At 47.1% G+C, this 24116-nt stretch overlaps 1 protein-coding gene across 1 annotated transcript in view; it reads left to right on the forward strand.

The window, feature by feature from the left end:
- The first annotated feature begins 1307 nt into the window (after nt 1-1307).
- The window catches only part of SLC18A2 (solute carrier family 18 member A2), a 39908-nt gene continuing 17099 nt past the window's right edge, over nt 1308-24116 (forward strand). Inside the window, exons 1-10 of the mRNA XM_002807467.7 lie at nt 1308-1356; nt 1785-1920; nt 4302-4653; nt 13900-13958; nt 14531-14614; nt 14889-14981; nt 15760-15849; nt 15963-16006; nt 16079-16139; nt 18255-18350. Coding sequence (XP_002807513.5) covers nt 1800-1920; nt 4302-4653; nt 13900-13958; nt 14531-14614; nt 14889-14981; nt 15760-15849; nt 15963-16006; nt 16079-16139; nt 18255-18350 — 1000 coding nt within the window. The 5' untranslated portion in view covers nt 1308-1356; nt 1785-1799. The remainder of the gene's footprint in view (nt 1357-1784; nt 1921-4301; nt 4654-13899; nt 13959-14530; nt 14615-14888; nt 14982-15759; nt 15850-15962; nt 16007-16078; nt 16140-18254; nt 18351-24116) is intronic.

Genomic DNA, 24116 nt, shown 5'->3' on the forward strand with positions numbered 1-24116 from the left:
ACCCGTGTTCCTGACCTACTTACCTATTCAACCATCTCTTCTCACACATGGTGTGGCAATGGGAAGCACAGGGAATCTCTGCTAGGAAGTAGGAAGGTGGAGAGAGCGGGGACAGCCACACATCACACTGCTGTTCTCAGTGGCATCCTGCTGACAACAAGCTAACATTAATAAAACAAGGCCACTCTTCGGCTGAGAGACTGTGACAGGGTAACGTTTATTCTAAGTGGCTTTCCAAGAAAACAGCTCCTGTTCCCATGGTCCTCCGGAGGCCCCCAGAGCTCCAGCGATGTCAGAGGGCATCTGTTTCTTTCTCCTTTTCTTACAAAAGTGACTTGGAAATCAAAGGCAGGCTCTTAGCCCTTAGCAGTGAGGATGACAGCTCTGCACCAGCCACAAACAGACCCCTGGCTCTAGGAACCACCTCTCACCCTGACAGGCAGGCACAGCATGGAGGGGAGAGAGTGCAGGGCACAGGGCCTAGGCCAGCTGCCCGCCCCCTAGCCCTTTCCCTGAGGCCAGGAACACTCACCTAGCCTCCAGGGCCCCCTGCTCAGTTGGCCCCAGAGGCCCAAACCCACTGCTCCCCCTTTCTGAGACCTGGACCCCTCACCTCCCCAATTCCCACTGAAGGGTGACACTGAAAGATGTCCCCATTCCCCCTGTTTCCATGTCACCAGCTTGAGGGTGCCCAAGGATCAGAGGCTCCTCCTAGTGGCACTCCCACATCAGGCTGCAGAGGCCGGATGAGGAGGAGATAGTGGGTGCAAAGGGAGGCTTCCTCAGGAAAGAGAAACCTGTCCCTGGCTCCCAGCACCTGTCACCCCTGGCGCACTCACCCCACGGCCCTCACTCCCATTCTCACGGCCCATTTCAGGGACACTGAGGCTCAAAGAGCCACCTGATTTATTCAAAGCAGCTCAGGCCACTACCTGGAGCCAGAAGAAAACCCTTGTCCCTGCCTCCTCACCTTGGTCCCTGGACCTTCACCCTTCATCCTGGGTCCCTGACATCTTTCCCTCTGCGCCCCTGCCAGGCTCGGGTCCCCAAGGCGCTCAGCCATGGTCAGGGGCCAGGGAAGATGAGCGGCCGTGGCCAAGGTGAGGTAGGGACAGGGAGGCAGCGGCCCCTCCTGTGCAGCGACGATGCAGGCGGGAGGAGGCTGGGGCGCCCCAACCCCCCACCCCCGCTCCCTCCAGGTATGACGTCAGAGTCGGATGGGGTAAACTGAGCTGCGGGGCGGGGCGCTGGGGCGGAGACTGTGACTGGGAGCTGCCTGGACTGACGGAGCCCACTGCGGTGCGGGCAGTGGCGTCGGTGTGGAGGACCTGGACAGGCAACGAAGGCGACACCGAGGTAACGCGGCCCCCGGCTCCCTGCTCACAGGGTGCGGTGACAGAAAGGAGCAGGGCCAAGGGAGGCAGGGAGGTCCCCAGAGCGCCGTGCGCAGGGCTGCGGGGACCCCAGGGCAACTGGGGCGCAGGGCGCAAGATGCACTGGCTGAGCACGCAGTCGGGGAGGTGGCACAGCTGGGGGTGGCAGGGATCAGGGCAGCGTCCTGGGGTTCCCAGGTGGGTCCCCGACGGCGCTCGAGGGCGCTCTTTCCAGTGAGTGCAGGCGCTCGTGGGGACGCGCTCGGGGCAGGTGAGCCGAGGCTGGGACTCCTGGGGGTGTCCCCGGTTGCCGGTGCACTCGGCTCCCTGACCTGTCCTTCCGCGGCCTGGGGGGTGGGAGAATGGGGGTCCCTAGCGGCCTGGGGTCCTCACCAAGCGCCACGCCTGCAGCCGAGCCCCGGAGCCATGGCCCTGAGCGAGCTGGCGCTGGTCCGCTGGCTGCAGGAGAGCCGCCGCTCACGGAAGCTCATCCTGTTCATCGTGTTCCTGGCGCTGCTGCTGGACAACATGCTGCTCACCGTTGTGGGTACGTGCGGACCGGGCACCCCTGCCCCAGCGCCCCTTCCCCGGTGCTCCATTTACCCCAGCGTGTCCTGGAGCTCCACCAAGGCGTGGGAAAGTTAAAGAACTCGCTTTTTGCAAAAAAAAAAAAAAAAAAAAAAAAAAGACATCGCCTCCAGACTGCCGCCCTGGGGCTAGGAGGAGCCGCATTCGTGGCTTCGCTTTCCTGACGGTCGGTCAAAAATTGTGACATCCGATAAGAACCAGAACTTATGTTTCCCCCTGATAACTTCCCGCTTCCTCTTGCCTGCTTTCACTGCAATGAAAAAGATTTCTGTTCCAGAAGAGAAATTCCTCGAGTTCAAAATTACCTGTTAGAATAATCAATATGCTTGCTGCTCGAAAAGGCAGGTTAATAATTTCGTGTAGTATCTAAAAGAGCAAGTCTAAAGATATTAAGATATATTGTATGAGTGAATGATTCGAGATGGAAATATTTCAGCACCCATTGCAAGAACAGTTTGAACAATGTTGATTTTATTCTTTTTCCTATAATGGAATTTTGAAAAATTAAATAATTGAAATCCAGGTCTCTTAATTAGGCCCATTAAAGATAAATATTTGGCATGCCTTTCCTTAAAAAAAAAAAAGTCCAGGTTTTAATGAATTTTAAAAAATCATGATTCATTTAGACTGTAAGTGGTGGAAGCTGTGTCCTTTCTCTCTGTTTGCAGGGTTTCTCACTGCAGTTTTCAGAGCATCTGATAGGTTTCATCTCAAGGAGTTGCCAGAGCTGTGGAGCTCATCCCTTTTCAGTACCAAGAGCATTAGCTCTGCCTCGGCTGGAATGCTCCATTGGACACATGTGTTCACAACTTCAATTATGTTTCACAATTTAACTTGTATTTTTTCTTGTTGCTTTTTTGTTAGTTTTTTGAAATGGAGTCTCACTCTATTGCTCAGGCTGGAGTGCAGTGGTGCAATCTCAGCTCACTGCAATCTCCGCCTGCTGGGTTCAAGTGATTCTCCTGCCTTAGCCTCCAGAGCAGCTGGGTTACAGAACTGTGCCATCAAAGCTAGCTAATTTTTGTATTTTTAGTAGAGATGGCATTTTGCCACATTGGCCAGGCTGGTCTTGAACTCCTGATCTCAGGTGATCTAGCCGCCTTGACCTCCCAAAGTGCTGGGATCACAGGCGTGAGCCACCATGCCTGGCCTGTTTCACAGTTTTGCTTTTTCCTTATGAAAATCTTAGGAATTCTTAAATCTTCCAAGTTGTAAGAAAAATTGCAGAGTCCCACTCAACATAATGGAAGGATGAAATGGGCCTGCTGTAGAATTTCCAAGTTATTCCTTCCTGCAGGTTAATTTTTTTCAAAGACAAATCATGAAATGCAGTTTTCTGTTTCCTTGATTCATTCCATTTTGAAGATCTTTTGAGCCTCTCTTTCTTAGAAGTACCGGTTGACTCCAGGTTAGCACTGTCTTGACGTCAGACTGAATTTTGCTTTTCTGAAATATTCCTTGAAGGAACAATGTGGAAGAAACCCACAACAGACAGAATCTCTGGGACCAATCAGTTCAGCACAGCCGCTGCCTTTGAGAGTAGACAGTTCTTGGGGCTGTTGGAGGCTTGGTTCTTTCTAGTGAGCTAAGCAAAGTGAACTTGCTCCAGTGTCATAGGCCTCTGGTACGGGGCTCCTGTTCCTGGGGTAGACCTGCCACCTCTCTGGATCTCTTCTGGCATTTGAACCATGGTTTTGTTGTTGTTTTTTGAGGCAGAGTCTCACTCTGTTGCCCAGGCTGGAGTGCAGTGGCCCAGTCTTGGCTCACTGCAACCTCCACCTTCCAGGTTCAAGTGATCATCCTGCCTCAGCCTCCTGAGTAGCTGGGATTACAGGTGTGCGCCACCACACCCAGCTAATTTTTGTTTGTATTTTTAGTAGAAACTATGCAGTGAGCCAAGATTTGCACTCTAGCCTGGGTGACAGAGCAAGACTCTGTCTCAAAAAAAAACAAGAAAAAAAAATTGTTTGCCTTTCCATATTATCAGCCAGCATTGGAAAATAATTTTTAAATTTGCTAGGTAGCTGGGCAAAACAGTTGGGGATTACAATTTTGCTCTAGAAAATTTCCAAAGTAGATTACTCACCGTGAGAATACACTACATTTCACAAGTCACAAAATGGAAGATAATTTTTTGAAGTCCCAAACATGAGCCATGTTGGCCAGGCTGGTCTCGAATTCCTGACCTCAGGCCACCTGCCTGCCTCAGCCTCCCAAAGTGCTGGGATTATAGGTGTGAGCCACCACACCTAGCTGACACAACCACAGTTTTTTGCTGACTTTTTTCTTAGAGAGGGTTTCAGTGTGATCACCACCTTGCCATTCTGCTCTTATCCCCAGTCCCTATCATCCCAAGTTATCTGTACAGCATTAAGCATGAGAAGAATGCTACAGAGATCCAGACGGCCAGGCCAGTGCTCACAGCCTCCAACTCCGACAGCTTCGAGAGCATCTTCTCCTATTATGACAACTCTACCATGGTCACCAGGAACGCTACCAGAGACCTGCAGGAGGGGCAGCTGCATCAGACCACTACACAGCACATGGTGGCCAACAGGTCTGCTGTCCCTTCCGACTGTCCCAGCGAAGACAAAGACCTCCTGAATGAAAACGTGCAAGTTGGTCTGTTGTTTGCCTCGAAAGCCACTGTCCAGCTCCTTACCAACCCTTTCATAGGACTGCTGACCAACAGGTAGGGCAGATTACTTTAGTCAAAGAGTTTGATATTTCTATCAGTCCTAGCTTACGTTCTCCCTGGAATTCTGCTTCTTATTCATGGGTGAGAGTCTGGACAATCCATGGTGGGTGAGCTGGAGAAAACCCAGTCTCTTTCCCCTATGTCTCTGTTCCAGATAACCATGAGTTCCTATTTGTTCCACCTTTCTATTCTCCCTTCTGTTGCTCAACAAGTAACAAAATATTAAGGAAGACGGAATAAAGAGGACCTCTCCCACCAAGTGGGAGGACTTTGGCCTGTCTAAATGCCAGGTTTCATAAGTGCATTTGTCAGAATCGCCCTGGGCAGCAGGACCTCTGCAGCCGCCATGGCCGTCATTTCATTTTATGTGCCATGTGGCCTCCTCTTGTCTTCTATCTCAGGGCATGCACTTCCTTATAGAGAGCCAAGGTGTCTTCTTTTAGAGCTGGCATGCTAAAGACTCTCGTGATGCCAGGTAGGGAGTGTGAGAAAAGGTCGGAAGCTCTGAGCTGATGCCAAGATCACAGGCTGTGTCCTTCCCTTCTGCTGGTTACATGGTCTTGTCCACGTACGTGAAAGAAAGAGAACTGAGGCTATTGTCTGGATAATCCAAGCTGCCCAAACTAGCTTTAGATAAATCAGGCTGTTCTAGATTTTTCTGAACCTACATTGTTTGGAATAACTGTTTCCTTCTCCACTGTTGAAGTATTTGTTCTTCTATAGCTGAGGTGGCCCAGTTCTGCCTGGTCCGTGGGTGCTCAAAGCTCAGGAGAAGAGCCTTGTAGCTGAGAGGAGGAGCCAGGCCCCCAAGGTGTCGGTGCAAGGAGTGGGAGCTGGTAGTGAGTTGGTGGTGGGCTGCCAAGTGCACAGTGTAGCTACCTAGGTTGAAATTATACGTGTGAGGCGTACATATTGTTAAACACCAGAAATGGTGGGAAGGGGCGAGCCCACAGTCCTACCTGCAGACCAGGCCCGGAAGCAGGAACAAGACTGGGCTAGAGATGGAAAAGAGGTAGTGGCAGGGAAAGGGGTGAACTAAGGAGGCAGGGGGAGACCAGGGCTGGGCTAGGCTATTGGAGGCCCCAGATGCTGGGCTGAGAAGGGATTGGGGTTCTGTTGGGGGGCAGCAGGAAGCCATCAGAGATTCTAGAGCCAAAGAGAATGAGTGAGTCAAGCACAGTTTCAAGCGGGGTAAGTGGGCAGGGAGCAGGGAGATCTTTGCATTTTTCCCGCCTTTGGCATGGGGAGTGGGGAGCAAGACTGGCTACATAATTTGTGGGGCTCAGTGAAAAACGAAAATGTGGGCCCCACATTCAAATATTTATGAAGCACTTCAAGGTGGCAGCAGCTGGGGCTCAGGGAGGGGACGGCAGATCTGGCCTTCCCCCAGCACAAGCTGCCCTTGGACACATGGAGCTTGAGTGGGTCAGGAGCACATTCTCACATCTGCAGTTTGATTTTCTGGATGCAAGAATGCCATTGAATGGATTTTAACCATCTCAAGCCATGCCCAGCCCTCTAGTCTGTGCAGAGCAATATTCTAAGGTTGCTACCTAAAATAGGCTAAGCAAATGACTGACCCCAGCAAAAGGCTGAGGATGGAGCCATTGAGAAGGTGACATTCAGTGGCTCCTCTGCTGTCAAGAGAAAAACCAAACAAACCTTGGTCGTTGCGGGATTGTTTTCTTTCTCTTTTTCAATACTGAGAATGCTTCTTAAAATGCATCTGGGATAATTACAGAAAATAGCTCAGGATTTTGTATTCTGAGAAAGCAAACAGCTCAAATACTGTATGTGAAAATTGAGGACGTTATCGTAATAATGCCTTGCCAATTGCTGGGTGGAACGTTACTAGCAGTGCAGTGTAATACTTAGAAATTCAGCTAAAATGATGTGAGTGCTCCAATCTTCCAAACGCAAATGGCAAATGAAAAGCTTTATTTTTTTTTTTTGAGACGGAGTTTCGCTCCTTACCCAGGCTGGAGTGCAATGGCGCGATCTCGGCTCACAGCAACCTCCACCTCCTGGGTTCAGGCAATTCTCCTGCCTCAGCTTCCTGAGAAGCTGGGATTACAGGCACGCGCCACCGTGCCCTGCTAATTTTTGTATTTTTAGTAGAGACAGGGTTTCACCATGTTGACCAGGATGGTCTCGATCTCTTGACCTCGTGATCCACCCGCTTCGGCCTCCCAAAGTGCTGGGATTACAGGCTTGAGCCACCGTGCCCGGCCCGAAAATCTTTTTTAAAAAAATCCCATTCTTACTGTTAATGCTTTGCTGATGTCATGGGAAGAAGCTTGTTTAAAACCAGTGAGCCCTTTCCCCTCTTAAATACTCCAAAGGCTTTGAGGTTGTAGCCACACCAGGCTCATGTTTGGGACTTCAAATAATTATCTTCCAGTTTGTGACTTGTGAAATTTAGTCTATTCTCACGGTGAGTAATCTACTCTGGAAATTATCTAGAACAAAATTGTAATCCCCAACTGTTTTGCCCAGCTACCTAGCAAATTTAAAAATTATTTTCCAATGCTGGTTGATAATATGGAAAGGCAAACAATTTTTTTTCTTTTTTTTTTTTTTGAGACAGAGTCTTGCTCTGTCACCCAGGCTAGAGTGCAAATCTTGGCTCACTGCAACCTCCACCTCCCAGGTGCAAGCAATTCTTATGTCTCAGCCTCCTGAGTAGCTGGGATTACAGGCATGCACCTCTATGCCTAGCTAATTTTTTTATTTTTTGGTAGAGACGAGGTTTCACCATGTTGGCCGGGCTGGTGTTGAACTCCTGACCTCAGGTGATTTGCCCACCTTGGCCTCCCAAAGTTCTGGGATTACAGGAGTGAGCCACCGTGTCCAGCGAGCAAAGATTTTCATATTGTGGTCCTGATTTGTGATTTGTCTCATAATTTCCAACACCGGTAGATATGAATTTGGGGACTGGGCAGCTCTTCTGGGCACTCCAAGATTCTGCTTCCCACCACAGTTCAGATGAAAGCAGAGAAGGGACAAATGCATTCCATTTGCCTTTAATAGTCTTGAAAGGGTTAACTTGTGAGCCATTGCAGTCTTTTGATGTAAATTGTGCCAATCACATCCTCCATGAGTGAGATGTATGACTCACATCTTCAGTGTTGTAAACAAATGTGTTTAAAGTCTTTTTAAAATTGGTTAATATGATTCTGATTAAAGAATAGTTAAAAATAAAATATGGAGCATAAGAGCTTGCAGAGACTTTTCTCGAAAGCTTTTGGACCAGTCCTCGCGTTTTATAGGCAAAGGAGTTTGCAGTTCAGGAGGAGAAAGCATTTATCACAACAGTGGCAGGACTGTACCCACATGTCCCGACTGTCCTGTTTCAAATTCTGTTCTTCCCCGCTTCCTGTTCTTCCCACCTGTTTACAATTAATTATACAGCCTATACTTTTAGCTACTAGAAATAAAGAATGCGGCTCAAAATCTGTCTTCCTTGTGCTGACTTGGGCTCTTCCTGGTTGTACCAGGCAGAACTGCTATAGACCCAGTGAGTTGCTATTGCTGTTTTTAATCAATGAGCAGAGAGTTTAGATCAGTTTGATTCCTGTGGACATGGACCCTCCCTGGTCCCAGAAATACTCAGTCTTTTTCCAGTCCCTGATGTGGACTGGTCCAGCTTCATGCATCCGTAAAGATGTGTGGGGAAAGCTGCCTGTAGCCAGAGCCATTCTTTTCCAAAGCTGCTTGTTTTAACTGAAGTGGGACCCATGCTGAATCGAGACATTCTACAGCGCACCACACCATACCTGAACTCCTGTATTCATGGTCATGATGGTGCCATGTGAGTGGCTTTTGTGGGTAGAAGACACAAAAGGTAGGCCACCTGTCTGTGTAGGCTGTGTATTGAGACAGGGTCTCACTTTGTTGCCCAGGTTGGAGTGCAGCGGTACAATCTCTGCTTACTGCAATCTCCGCCTCCCAGGTTCAAGCAATTCTCCTGCCATAGCCTCCCAAGTAGCTAAGACTACAGGCAAACTATGTCTGGCTAATTTTTTTTTTTTTTTTTTGTATTTTAGGAGAGATGAGGTTTCACCATTTGGCCAGGCTAATCTCGAACTCCTGACCTCAAGTGATCCTCCTTCCTCAGCCTCCCAAAGTGTTGGGATTACAGGCATGAGCCACCATGCCCAGCCCTGTTTTTTTTAAAAATATTCCATAAGTTTTCACAGCAAACCCTGAAAATGCAAAGTAACAATTTTGGGGTTCATTTAGCTGCTAATAGGATACATGTTTTTCATGTTTTATTTATTATTCAGATACTATATTTCTACTGAAAATGTATGACCAGATAGGTGGCAAAAGATCTTTGATTTGGGTGTGTGTAGTGATCACCTGTCCAATAGCACACTTTCCAACAAAGCCTGAAGATGATGGGTTGACCTGATTTCCAGTTTCCACATGGGAACCTCTTGCCTCTTATTTTATAATTCCGGCTGAACTATTCATTTCATGATTGCAGTTGTGTGCAGGTGGGAGCAGAAATTATACTAGCGATGCCTCATCATCATTTGATCTAAGAAGCAAATTTTAGATAAATATGTACATAAGAGGAATGTTCCCGGAAAACGAACAAGGGGACAACACCTTTACATTTCTCTCTTCCCTCAACTGGGCAAAGATGTGGCATTGTGGTCTTGCTTTGCATAAGGTTTAAATAATAGTTGCATCTTCAGAACCAAAAGATACTCCACAAGACTGGCTTGGGAAAGAGTTAACTTCATTGCTGGGGACCGTTTCCCTTGGCTTCCTCCTTAGCTTGTCATTGTCTCGGTGATCTGCTTTTTATCAAGCCAGCGTCAGTGGCTTAATTTATTTCCATAGTTACTTCGTATATTTGAAAGCAGTTCTTTTTCCTTGGAAATCTTAGCTAACATCTGAATGACACAGAGGACACCACAACGCCTGAAATCTCTATGAAGTCTACTGTGGTTTTATTTTATCTTATTTTTTTTTTTTTTGCTAGTTTCAGCCAGTGGGTCTGAAGTGGGCTTTGTGGGAATAAGCAGTGACCTTTTCAGCTTCTCCATGGACAGAGTAACCAGCTGTTCTGAGAAGGATCTCCCATCCTGGATGTGGTTAGGATGGGATGGAGGGTTTAGCGAGTCGTCACTTCTGAAATCAGAAGAAACTGGCCGTGGAATTAGAGCATTCCTAGGGGAAGCAAAGGCTCCATTGAGCTGTGTGTCAGAGAACAGGGCCCACATCCGGGAAAAGGAGAAGTCCGTGCCCCCCGAACTCCCTGATAGCTGAAATAGACAAGCAGGACCTAAGAATTTTGACAAGCGAGATATAAGAATTTTGTTTTATTTACTAAATGATTGACAAACTTCCTGCTGTATCCGGGCAAATTTAAAACATCATTCCATTTGCTGACATTCACTTCACGCCTTTTAGGAGCGTGTAGGGATCACCGCAGGGGAGCCGTTGCTTCTCCTCTCATCTGGTGATAGTTTCACCCTTCAGGGCTCTGTAATCTGTGTCCTTTTTGTCATTTACCATGGTAGAGGCAACTGTGGTCTTAGCAATCCTGAGAATAGAGCTTGCATTAGTCTCTATGGCAAGAATAAGCTAATTATTAACGCTAGAGAAGTATTGTCCTCATTGACCATTTAGGGACAGATGTGGTTTCTCCACTGACTATCTAACTATCTATAATTAACATAACTTTTATTGTTTTACGTGTTTTTCTAGGCATTCAATATATGACTTTTAGTCTTACTCAAATTGGATTAACTGCTTCGTGATGCTCTGTAGAGGATGACCTTGGGCCAAGATGACTCATAGGGATGATAATGGGACATTTGGCTGAAGGTTTGCAGAATCGGATCTAGCTCTGCTTAGCAGTGCTTTGAGATGGCACTGAATTGAGACAAGGGGTTCAACTCAGACACAGATTGTGACTAATGTCGGTTGATTTTCTGTCTGTTTAGGAGATACCGTGGGGAAGGAGAAAGGGTATGGTCCTTCTGCCTACCACTCGATGACTAGGGGCACTGGATGACTCTCCTTCTATGGCAGGCTCTTAAGGGACCAGAAGAGTTTGAGGGTGGAGACCCAGGAGCTTCCCAGGGTGTCTTCTTTACCTTGAGGCTGAGATCTGGGGAAGAATGATGCCCAGCGCTTACCACCAGGCAGCCCCTGCAGTGGTTTGGCTTCTGTTGAAAGTTCAGGCACAGGTGTATCCGGTGCCTAGAAGGTGGCAACATGAGCCTGGTTGTATCCGAAGCCATTGGCTTGCTCTGCAGCCATGGGCTAAGCCACTCCGTCTCTGAACCTTAGCTTTCTCATCTAAGGTGAAGATTTGGACTGGCTAGCCTTTGTTTCCTTCTAGCTTTGCTATTCCTTTACTCCATACATGCTTTGTTAAAATTCCAAAGAAAATTAAAATGAAAACCAGTAGCTGCAGTGCCTCTAAAGAAATCACAGCACCTCAGATGGTGAAAACAACCCTCTGGGTTTTCAATGAAACTGCACACCTTCCATCCCACATGCTCCTGTGAGCAGTGTCCCCACTCAGGTGCACATCAGGAGGGCCTAGTACATGTTGACACACTCAAGGTATGCCTGTAGCCTTGGAATAGGGGCAAGTAATTCACCTCCCAGAGCCTTGGTGTTGACCATCTGAAAAATGGATATAACCAGCTACCCTCCCTTGGAACCTCAGGCCACCCAGCATGCTGGTTCCCTGCTTACAGTCATGGGAATATCTGAGTCTTCAGGTAGGAAGGGACCTCAGTGGCTTCCAGCCCACCCCAGCTGTGCCCTGATGGGTTACCTGGATTACTGGCTGGACTGCACAGTGGGCACAGTCTGGCTGATGGTCTGGGGCCACAAATGAGTTGTCACATTTTATTGAGTTTTGTCCTGAAACCACCCGGTGCTTCTGCCTGCAGTCTGGGAAGGGGCCACGGATGTCTTATTTGGCTTCAGGGATGTCCCTGCAACCCGAAAGTTTCCATTTTAGAGCCTGATAAATAGCCAAAATCAAGAACTAGTGACAGAAGTGTGAAGCCCATAATTCCAACAGTTTTGACGTGTATTGGCACTTCAACTACTACATTTTCCAAACACATATTGAAGAGAGAGAGAGGCCTGTGTTTATTCCAGGACAGCCAGGAAGATTGCCACATGCCCGTTCTTTCATGGGACAAACTGTCGTTGCTGAAAAGAAACTGCCTGGGAGTTCTGTCTGAGCCTCCTGGACATTTCCTGATTCAGTATCCTGCAGTGCCGTGTGAGCCCCTGATGTGGGGTTTCTCTTGTCCACATGAATAATGGGCACAGATCTCTGGGCACACTGAGACAGGAGAAGCTACCACCTGATGGCCATCTGAACTGCAGGTCAGAATCCTGGTATCTTCCTTGATTTACCTATTTGCTTGGAGCCCCACTTTGTGAATTACAAGCTCACTTCAGTTCACAGTAAGGAGAAGCTGTGCATGGTTTGTGGGAGGGGACTGAGTGCCTGGTAATCTGTCATGCTTGTGAATTACTCTTTGTATTTTTGATATTTGGTTTCTGGATACAGATGAAGCAGCTAAAAAATATATGTGACTATGGTCAAGAGAACTTTGGGGAAGATTCTATTTAAAGCTTCATATACTGTTTGGGTACGGGAGGAGGTGGTAAAGTTTACAAGAAAAAGTCCTAGGCTGGAGGGAATGGCCCAAGTGAAATTAGTCTGATGACATTTGACAAGTAATGATAGATATCATGCCCCAGTTTCCTCATCTATAGCATAGGGAGGTCAAATAGAGTCCTTATCAAATCATGAGCTGGTGGGTGTAAATGCTTGGAGAACTGAGTGTAAACTTTAAATGAAAATGCTACGGTTATGAATTTTTTTTTTGAGACTGTCACCCAAGCTAGAGTGCAGTGGCTCAATCTCAGCTCACTGCTACTTCCACCTCCCAGGTTCAAGTAATTCTTGTGCCTCAGCTTCCCAGGTAGAGTTGGGATTATAGGTGTATACTAGCCCACCCAGCTCATTTTTTTGGTAGTTGTTTCTTTTCAGTAGAGACAGGGTTTTGCCATGTCTTGAACTCCTGAGCTCAGGTGATCTGCCTGCCTCGGCCTCCCAAAGTGCTAGAGGATTACAGGCATGAGCCATTATGCCTGGCTGATTGCAATTTTTTGATTGAATCCTGGAAGAGAAGAGCCCTTCCAGGTTGTTCCTGGAGCTTGGCCCTTCTGCCTTCCCAGATTCATTTGATTCCTCTCTGGGTTCCTGAGGGTCCAGAGCTAGAGAAAGAAGAGACTTAAAGATGTTTCAGGCTCTTCTGGGTTAGAGCAAACCTGCAACTGGGCAAGAGCTCAGCCAGTGTTGGCTCCCTCTTAAGGAAGAGGGGCTGGGAAGCTGCCTGTATCCTCACGCCCCACCCGCAGAGCCGGGACCCAGCTGTCTGCTTGATCTAGCAGAAATGGAGAATAAGGAAGAGAATGAAGGGGGAGGTAACATTTCTTAGGCACCTTCTATGCTGTAGGCACTCTGGTTAACAGTTCAACATCCACATCTCTTCCCCTACTCCAGTCCTGTGGTGGGTGGTGGTCTCTCCATAGGGCTGAGAGGAGACCTCCCTGGATTAAGTGGCAGGGCCAAGTGTCCAGCCAGATATGGCATAGGGGAATGCCAGGGTCTTTTCCCCAGCCCTGGTGACCTGGCACCAGAGCCCTAGGTGAGCAGTGGTCTCGTGGAGCAATTTGGGTTTTGAGTTTGCACAGAAAATGAGACTTTGTCTTTCTAGGTTGGCCTCATGGGGTCAGCAGGAAGGCAGATCTTAACAGCTTGCTTCCTAATGCTCTTAGACATAGTGCAGTCTGCCAGTTGAATCACCTGATGGTCTTTTACCCGAATCATTGTGGCTCCTTTGGGAGAGCTTTAGCAAAGACTATAATTAAAGGAATCATTTTTAAAAAAGGTTGGAAACAGGGGCTGTGTATTTTAGATGTGTTCTGGGTTACTTGTCAATATTGTGCTAACATTTATTCCAGAGAAATTTCTGTTCACAGTGGCAGTCCTTAAATGTATTCACGTTCCAAGACAGTCAAACACAAAAAGGTCACATAGGAAGCACCGAGTATATGAATTCTCAGAAAAGTCCTCCAAATGCTTATCTGCCTGATCCCAAAGGGTAGCCAGGAGAAAATCGATATAAAGCCTTAAAAAAATAGCATGCAGTCACCAGATTTGTCTCATGTTGTGTTTTGCAGAATTGGCTATCCAATTCCTATATTTGCAGGATTCTGCATCATGTTTGTCTCAACAATTAGTAAGTATCTGATGCCTGCCTTCTCAATGTGGGTCTCATCAGGGTGGGCGTGGATACCCATGAGCCAGGAATTAAGAATACAACCTGGGGGCCAGGCATGATGGCTCACGCCTGTAATCCTAGCAACTTGGGAGGTCAAAGTGGGCAGATCACTTGAGGTTGGGAGTTTGAGATTAGCCCACCAACATGGTGAAACCCCATCTCTACTAAAAATACAAAAATTAGTCAGGTGTGGTGGCAGGCACCTGTAGTCCCAGCTTCTGGGGTGGTGGAGGCATGAGAATCACTTGAACCCAAAGACAGAGGTTGCAGTGAGCCGAGATCACACCACTGCACTCCAGCCTAGGCGACAGAGAAAGACTCTGTCTCACAAAAAAAGACTCCAACCTGGGAGGTTTGTGTATTGCCAACAATTGCAGACAGGAATTGATAGAGGTTTTCACAGAACAAAAGCACAAGGTGGCTGACCCGGAAATTCTCTCTCAGGTTGAGGGAGGGCTTCCGAAATGTCTCTGTTTGGGATGGTTGCTTCCCAGCAGCGCTGATGTGCGGTCTTGGACCTCTCTCTGCAGTGTTTGCCTTCTCCAGTAGCTATGCCCTCCTGCTGATCGCCAGGTCGCTGCAGGGGATCGGCTCATCCTGCTCCTCTGTGGCCGGTAGGTGTGGAATGCCTGAGTGTGTTCGTCAAGGGGCCCCTTGCAGAGTGAGCTGGACTCATTCAGGGAATCCAGGTATTGGTGGTGGTTGGGGTGCTGGGGATTCCTGGAGAAGGTGCCTGCTTTCCTTGTAAGTTCTGCTTGGACTTACATTTTAGTTAACCTGACAGGTTTGGGATGATCACAAGGCTGGCTGGAGAGGGAAGGCGAGTCATGCATTATTCTTTTGCTGTTCCCTGAAGCTGGCCTGTTGACTATTTCTTTCCTTGTGCAGGGATGGGCATGCTTGCCAGTGTCTACACAGATGATGAAGAGAGAGGCAACGCCATGGGAATCGCCTTGGGAGGCCTGGCCATGGGGGTCTTAGGTGGGTAAGGCCTTTGTGTAGGTGAGCTGGCAGGAGAGAACTGCCTGGTGCTGGACAGTGGCAATCCTCACCCAGTGACCCTGGCGAAGTTTGCACTGATTGAGAAATCCCTTTTTTATTTTCTCCTTTCCTGCTTTCATGGAGACTGAAAAATGGTTGGAAGAGCTCTGAGCTGGGGGTGGAAGGGATCAGGATCTCCCCTGCCTCTGCTCCAAACCTCCCTGGGCCCAGGTGGAAAACCAAATGTTGAACAGGATGGTCTGCCTGACCCTTTCCTTGGGAACATTCATTGAGCTGTGATGGGGGAGTCTTGCCTTCTGTGTCTGCCTCCCCCACCTGCCCTGGCTGACTTCCCAGACCAGGGGACAAACATCTACCCTGAGAGGGATTCAGACCCTTTCCCTTCCTCTCTCGAATTCCCGGCCTGCTTCCGGGAGCCTGCAGCCTTGCCCGTGCTGGTGTACAAGGAGCGAAGTCCCCGTTTACACATTTTCCTGTGCAGCAGAAGCCACACAGCCCCGGGTCTGGATCTCGTTTCTCTTGGGCTTTTGCTTTCAGGGTGACCTTTGTAGACTCCTGCCCATTTCTTAGGTGAAAAGCCACTTGGAGGAAGTTGCCAAGGCAACTGAACTCTTAACTGAGTAGAACAATAGGGCAACCACCCCAAATCTTTACTGGAACAAAGTAGAGAGAGAAACACAAGAGTCAAATTGATGGTTCTAGTATGGGGAAAGGGCATGTGTCCCAGGGGTGACGCCCCCTCTTTCTCTCCCTGCAGTGGGCCCCCCCTTCGGGAGTGTGCTCTACGAGTTTGTGGGGAAGACAGCTCCATTCCTGGTGCTGGCTGCCTTGGTGCTCTTGGATGGAGGTGAGTGAGTCCATGTGGGCACCTTGCTGTGACCCTGGCATCGGTGCCAATACGTGCTTGGGCCACACCTGCTTTCTGAAGAAGAGCTTGCTTTTTTAACTTTTATTTTTTAGCTATTCAGCTCTTTGTGCTCCAGCCGTCCCGGGTGCAGCCAGAGGTAAGCAGCCAGGAATGAGAGCCCCAGGGGAGGGTGCATGGGGATGCTTCTGACCCGTGTTTTCCTTGACAGAGTCAGAAGGGGACACCCCTAACCACGCTGCTGAAGGACCCGTACATCCTCATTGCTGCAGGTAGGGCTCTGGAGGTCTTTTCCATCAGGCGAATTCAAGGTGATGGCTGCAGGCTGGAGGCAGGGGTGGATGGCCAGGGCTGATTGAATTTTCTAGCAGCCAAGAGGCTACAAGTCAAAGGAAATGGTTTTCTTCCACTCTTGCTTTCTGACACTCAGCCAAGGCCCCTTTTGTTTCTCAGTTGGGGAAAATCGAGATGGCACATGCTGGGCTCTGCAGAGCTGCCTGGGTCCCAGGGATTCCAGGCTGCAGAGGTTTGTTTGGAGCCAAGCTTGCTCACTGTGTTTGCATCAAAGGCCATGATTATTTGGCCTTGAACTTTTCCGGAAGGAGTCCTCGGCCTCATGGCAAGGGTCTCACGTGGGGCAGTCTGACTCACCTTGGCATGTATGAATAGAAAGTGACAGCAGAGCCCCACAGGGGCTCCCTTCTTACAGAGAGCATCCCTGCTGAGCAGCAGGGAGGCCACTCAAACACCCCTTGGCTAAAAGGCATGCTTTTGGGTTCTTGGCCTAGAGGGGTTAAAAGAAAGCGCTGGGGTTTTATGACTCTTGGGAAGGATAATGGTCTGCATCTATCCAAGGGACTGGATGTCCAAGATGCCCCAAGACTGTCCCAGTGGCAGAAGGTTGCCTGCCCTGCCAGGTCCTTGGCTGCCTAACCAGGCACCAGCCTCGTGTAGGTGCTGCTAGGCCTGAGTACTGAGGTAAACAGGCCCTTGGGTTCAGGCCAGGAGAAGTCTGGCAGTGTGCTGATGTGCTGGTCTCTGGGGCAGCCTGCACTGTAGCACTGGATCCAGTTAGGGTTAGATGTGTCTAAGCAGAGCTCCCTAACACAGGTAGGCTGGAGGGTGCCTGGGATAACTGGGCACCAGTAGTTAGATTCAGCCTTTGTCAACCCCCAGGCTGGTTTTGTTTAACCCTTCTGCTGCTGGATTTGGTTAGGTTAGCAGGTACCTAAGCCTGGCCAAGACCCTGTCTATCATGCTTGTTGGCCAAAGAGATATGGAGCTGGCATGGTGACTTCTCATGCAGTGGGAATTCTGCAAGATGTAGGGGGCATCCCAGAGCTGAGATGCCTCTGGAACCCTGGCATTTGAGGTGGGGACAAGGAGGTATTATGAGGGATGGAAGCTCTAGAAATGTGACTCCCTGAGCCTTGGGCATGTCTGGACAGGGCTGTGCAGCCTGGGCCTGTCCTGTCTTGGGCTTCCCTGGAAACTCGCTTTCTAGTCTCTGCTCACAGGAGACACAAAGATGCTACCCAGCACTGCCAGACTGTCATCCACACTTCCAGGCAGCCTTGACTGCAGAAGGGAGTTGGGAGCCAAGTGGGTGAGGGGAGTCCTGCCATCAACATGCTCTGCCTTTAAATGTCACGTAGAATGAACAGATCTTTCTTCCTTATGTGTGCACTTTCATCACCGTTGTACAATATTCTTTTAATTTGTTGTAGTAAATTAGAGGTCCCAAGAGGCACAACACAGGAAGTTCCCAGAATGATAGAGAACAGTCCCATGGGTCTTTTTCCAGATAGTTCTATATTTACAAAGGGTTCTGGTTAACAGAGTGGATATTTGCATAGATGCCCGATATGCACAACTGATTTTTAAAACATCCCCCCACGGCATGCCTGTACTGAATGTACCATGATCCTGCTTGAATTTTCTGGCATTTCAGGGTATTATTAGAAATGCCCGTGTTTATTGCACAGTAACACACAGATGTGAGATCCTAAAGTTGCCCTGAGACTGTGTATGGTCCGGAAGTGGCCTGGCTGTTGCGTGGCCCCAAGCAAGCTACTTCATTCATAAATTGGGCTTCCCGTCTTCATTGATAAAACCATAATTGGGTTAAACCAAAGGATCTCTAGGGCTGCCTCCAGTCCAAACTTTGTCTCTGGGATTCTAGTTGTTTAAAATAAGGAAGACGATGACGACAGTGATGATGATGATGATGATGATAAACAGCCTTTGCTGTCCCCTTGTTATGCTATTTATCCTTTACTTAATGGAAGTAGAAGTTCCGGTTATCTGAGCTGCAGGTGCATGGAGTCTAACTGTGCCCAGAAATGACAGAGGAGGCAGAAGCCACTAAGCCCTTTCCTCCCTTACAGGCTCCATCTGCTTTGCAAACATGGGCATCGCCATGCTGGAGCCAGCCCTGCCCATCTGGATGATGGAGACCATGTGTTCCCGAAAGTGGCAGCTGGGTAAGGACCAGGATGGGCTCTTCTGATTCAAGGGTGTTTGTCCCCAGGGTATTCCTGCTGAGTTACCCTTATGGGGATGATCAAGCGATTGCTTCTGTTTAACTCTTAATGGGGCCATTGCTTAGGGCAGCCTTGGGGTCTGTTCTCTGGTTTATCCATCATCTTTGAGGGGTGCAGAACTCAGACATCAGATCTGGGCAGAAATGAGAGGAAAAGTACAGTGAGCATCTTCCCCTATTTCTGAACTGGACTAATTGGATAGCCATAAAATTGTCATGAAAGAGACTAACAACAAAGTAATTGCTAAAAGCATGAATTCTTTTTTTTTTTATTGCATTTTAGGTTTTGGGGTACATGTGCAGAACATGCAATACAGTTGCATAGGTACACACATGGCAGTGTGCTTTGTTTGCTTTCTCCCCTTCACCCATATTTGGCATTTCTCCCCAGGCAATCCCTCCCCACCTCCCCCTCCCACTGGCCCTCCCCTTTTCCCCCCTATGGACCCCAGTATTTAGTACTCCCCTCTCTGTGTCCATGTGTTCCCATTTTTCATCACCCGCCTATGAGTGAGAATATGCGGTGTTTCATTTTCTGTTCTTGTGTCAGTTTGCTGAGAATGATGTTCTCCAGATTCATCCATGTCCCTACAAACGACACAAATTCATCATTTCTGATTGCTGCATAATATTCCATGGTGTATATGTGCCACATTATCCCAATCCAGTCTATCATCGATGGGCATTTGGGTTGATTCCATGCTTATAAAAAACGAAAGTATGCTGATTTAGGAAGTACAAATTTTTAAATTTCATGCTCATCTTCCCCCAGCCACCCCATCCCCTGTGATATTCATTGTTAACAGTTCTGTCTTTTTCTTTTTTTTGCCAATCAGTTTGAGCTTATGAGGTTGCTCAGGTTAGCCTTGAACTGATGACCTCGCCTTCGCGAGTGCCATGACCTCTGGCGGGAGCCACTTTGGACCCCAGTTCTGTCTTTTTCTAGATGGTTCTGTATTTACCACACTGTTGTATATATAAAATGCCTAAAAATCCAACCAAGTGGAATTTTGCCATTTCAATCACTGTGTGACCTCTTGTTTTTCCTTCATGCAATTTTGTGGCCGTGTTTCCATGTCAGAACATATAGATTTACTTTTTAAAATTAATTAAGTTTTATTTTTTATCAAAGTTACACATGTACATAATTGTAAATCAAAGATAGAAGAATTATAAGGAAAATCAGCTGTCTTTTTCCCATGCCTCCTGATATCCAAAGCCCTTCAGATTCTATCATCTTCAACTCTTCTGGTTCTTTCTTCTGATAATACCCTTGTGTCTCTAAATAATATGTGTATTCCCTCTGCATTTTTTTTTTTGGAAACAAAGTCTCACTCTGTCACTCAGGCTAGAGTGCAGTGGCATGATCTTGGCTCACTGCAGCCTCCACCTCCTGGGTTCAACTGATTCTCTTGCCTCAGCCTCCTGAGTAGCTGGGATTACAGACATGTGCCACCACACCTGGCTAATTACACCCTCATCTTAAAAGTTTTCCAATTTCTGACATTGTCCACCAGCTTCCTAATACAGTAGATGGGGATTATTTAATGCCGTTGTGAAATGCCACATGAAAATATCAAACAACCAGCTCACACATTTTCTCACCTTCTGTCTTCCCCAAATAATTGCATTATAGCTTTTTATTAGACTGGCATTCAGCACTGACATTATTGTGACTGTGTGAATATGGTTCGCAGCTGACTGAGCTGTGTAGGGTACTGTGATTTATTTCCTTTCTTTTTGCAAATTTAATTTTCCTGGAGTTAGTCATTGCCTTGTCTTTTCGTTTTCTTAACGCTTTATATAGTGTTTACAAATATAACTGCCAAAGTTTCCGGAAAAGATGAAAAGCCCTCCAGGTGCAGGCAAGTGTTGGCAGACCCGACCTTTCTGTGTATTTGCTCATTTGTGGACTTCCGTCCGAGGTCTTTGGTCTGGACTTTGTTTCCCCCTTATCCCAGCATCTTCTGTGCCTCTCTTCTGTTGCCCGTATTCCTTGCCCTTGACCGACTTCCTCATTATGATAGAGCACAGCCTCCCACAGCTTCCTGAGAGTGTGTGCATGACAGGTGAGGGTGTCTGAGGTCCTGCATATTTGCAAATATTTTACCCTCATCCTACACTTGGTTGACTTTGCCTGGGTGTATAATTCTTGATTGGAAATCATTTTCCTTGGGATTGTTGAGGCCACTGTTCAGTTGTCTTCTAGCATCCAGGGTTGCTGTGGGGGAGGCCAGTGTTACTTCATTCCACCCCAAAGTAAGATCCTGAGGGACCTTTACTTCTCTAGGTTTTATAAAAGTCACGGTGATGATTCGCAGTGGGGTCCGTTTTCCTCCACTGGGCTGAAAACTTGCTTAATCAGCCCTTTCACTTGGAAACCCCACATTTCAATTCCAGGGAGACTCTTTGTATTATGACTTCAATGAAATCCTCCTGTTTTCTCTGCTCTTTTACTCCAGTTGGCTGAATGTTAGACTCCCTACTTTTATTCTTCTAATTTCTTTTTCTGCTTTTCCACTGATGTATTCTTCTTCATCTTTTAAATTGCCTAATGAGTTTTTAAAATTGGTGCCGTCGTATCTTAAATTTAAAGAGCCTTTTGTGTATACCCTGAGTGTTTTGGGTTTTTTTTTTTGGTGAGGTGGTTGTTATTGGAATAATACCCTCCACCAGTTTCCTAGGAAGACTTTCAGGTCCAGTTTCAGCCTCTTGTGTTGCCCCTGGTTGCCATGCTGCCTGGGGTCCCTGAACCATTCTAGTTAAGTTCTCTAGAGAAACTGTCTCCTGCCAGAGTGAAGGCTGGAGTACTGGGAGTCCCACTGCTCTTAATACAGCCTCTCAGCCTGCTTTGTTTTGACAGCCTCTGCTCTCAGCCCCACTTTCACAGCACCTGAACCTTCAGTTCCTTCTTGGCTGTGAAGCAGAATGGCTCTTGCCCATTGCTGACCTCACCATGTGCAGGTGGAAGGTTCCAACATTCTCTGTAGTGTCCTCTGCTTGCTTCTTCCTTGTACTGTCCCTTCTTCTTTCCCCTTCTGTCCTTAGGAAGGTATGGGGACAGGAGGAAGGTGGGCTGTGTGTTTAGAATTTTCTTTTATTCCTTTACTAGCATTTAAATGGATGTTGAGGTGGGAGTGAAGAAAAACCTATAGATTCAATCTGCCCTGTTTAACTGGAAGCCCGTTATTATTTTTAATGGTAGCATTGTTTTATTGTTTAAAATAGAACAACATACAACTATTGAAATCCTCAGTCAGTCCCTATTATTGGGCATTTGGGCTCATTCTGTTGCCAGAAAAGGGGTCTCGATCCAGACCCCAAGAGAAAGTTTCCAGAAATCATTCAGGGAGGAATTCAAGGCATGTCACAGAATACAGTAGAAGAAGCAAGTTTATTAGAAATGACTCTGTTAGAGCAGAGTGTCCTCAGAAAACACACGGAGGAATGCCCCGTCTTTAAGTTTTTCTTATATAGGGGTGTTGGGTATGTAAAGATGAAGCTAAGCTGTGTCTATGTGCAGGTGAGCAGACAGCATGAAGGTTAATAACAGCACTGATTTAAAGAAAACTCTCCTTGCCGTGTTATTGTGTGAGGACATCAAAGCATAATTGCAGTTATCTTGAAAGGAGATGTTGTGGGTATTGGGACATTGGACTTTCTGCTGTTGTAGGAGAGTGTCCTTGTACATATCTTTAGGCTATTTCCTTGACTCTAAACATCTCATATCTATGGGTTGTGACTGGCAAGAAATGTGCTTTGCTGGTTTTAAGATGGAACTGAGCTTAAAAATGTCATGACATCTGATTACCTAACATTTCCAGTTGCCATTAAAAACCATATGGCAGGGTGGGCGCAGTGGCTTATGACTGTAATCCCAGAACTTTGGGAGGCCAAGGCAGGTGGATTTCTTGAGACCAGGAGTTTAAGACCAGCCTGGGCAACATGGTGAGCCGCTCTCTCCACAAGAAAAAAAAAAAAAACTGAGAAACAACAACAAAAAAATGCAACAACAGCAGCAATAAAAAAATTAGCCAGAAGTAGTGGTGCACACCTGAAGACCCAGCTACTCAGGAGGTTGAGGTGGGAGTGTTGCCTGAGCCCAGAAGGTTGAGGCTGCAGTGAGCCATGGTCATGCCACTGCACTCCAGCCTGGGTGACAGAGTGAGACCCTGTCTCAGAAAGAAAAAAGAAACCATACTGTAGAGTATGCCTAACATGCATTCCTATTCATGTTTGGAAATATATCTATAGGGTGCATTCTTAAAAGTTAGACAAGCCAGGTGTGGTGTCTCACGCCTGTAATCCCAGCGCTTTGGGAGGCTGACACAGGTGGATCACCTGAGTCAGAATTTTGAGACCTGGCTGACCAACATGGTGAAACTCCATCTTTACTAAAAATACAAAAAAAATTAGCTGGGCGTTGGGAGGCGGGGCACCTGTAATCCAAGCTACTTGGAAGGGGAGGCAGGAGAATCAATTGAACCCAGGAGGTGGAGGTTGTAGTGAGCTGAGATTGTACCACTGCACTCCAGCCTGGGCAACAAGAGTGAAATTTCATCTCAAAACAAACAAAAAACAGGCATTTGACTATTTGGAAGTTCTTGCACTAAGATGGGTAATAGCAGTCTTTCAGTCTTTCTCTCTTGACTGAGACAGAAAGAGGGGTCTCATTTTAATTTATTTTTACATTTTTTTTTTTTTTTTGAGACAGAGTCTCACTTTGTCACCTAGGCTGGAGTACAGTGATGCTATCTCGCTCACTGCAACCTCTGCTTCCTGGGTTCAAGCAATTCTCGTGGCCTCAGCCTCCCCAGTAGCTAGGACTATAGGTGTGTGCCACCACATCCAGCAAACTTTTTTATTTTTAGTAGAGATGGGGTTTTGCCATGTTGGCCAGGCTGGTCTCGAACTTCTGACCTCAAGTGATCCACCTGCTTTGGCCTCTCAAATTGTTGAGATTACAGGTGTGAGCCACCACGCCCAGCCACAAATTCTTTGAGTGAAATTGACCATGTTTTCATATGTGTATTAGCCATGTGTATTTCTTTTACTGTGAATTTCTTATGAATATACTTTGCCCATTTTTCTATGAAGTTATTTGTCCTTTCTTATTGATTTTATGTGTTCTTTGTGTATTTAGATAATAATCTATTACCACATGTTTTACAGATATTGCCTTCACATTGTTCTATGTCTTTTGACTTTATGGATTTTTCTTGAAGCCACTCAAATATTTAAAATGCCACTAGTCAGGTTTAGCAGGCTTCCCTTTAATGTCATTGTCATATCAAGTCAAGCTCAGAAAGGCCTCATGCCAAGACTATTTTTTAAATCACCCATGTTTTCCCTTAATACATTTCTGATTTGTTTTTACATTAAAATCTGGACCTATATGGAATTTGTTTTATCCCAAGGCATGTATGGGAACCTAGTGATTTCATTCTCTGTATGGCCAGCCAGTTGTCCTAAGATCATTTCTGCAGTAGTGGATCTGATTCTTCCCATCCTCATCATTTTCTCACAGACCACAAGTTCTTGGCTCTCTGGATTCTCTCTTTCATCCCATTGATGCACTTGCCATTCCTGTTTAGTTACTGTAGCTTTAGAATGTGGTTGCATATCTGGAAGGCTATCTCCCCTGACATGCCTTTTTCTTTAAGAGTTTATCAATGGTCCTTCCTAGATATTTATGTTCTTTTTATAG

The sequence above is a fragment of the Callithrix jacchus genome, chromosome 12, assembly GCF_049354715.1.
Source record: "Callithrix jacchus isolate 240 chromosome 12, calJac240_pri, whole genome shotgun sequence".
NCBI classification, from domain to species: Eukaryota; Metazoa; Chordata; class Mammalia; order Primates; family Cebidae; genus Callithrix; species Callithrix jacchus.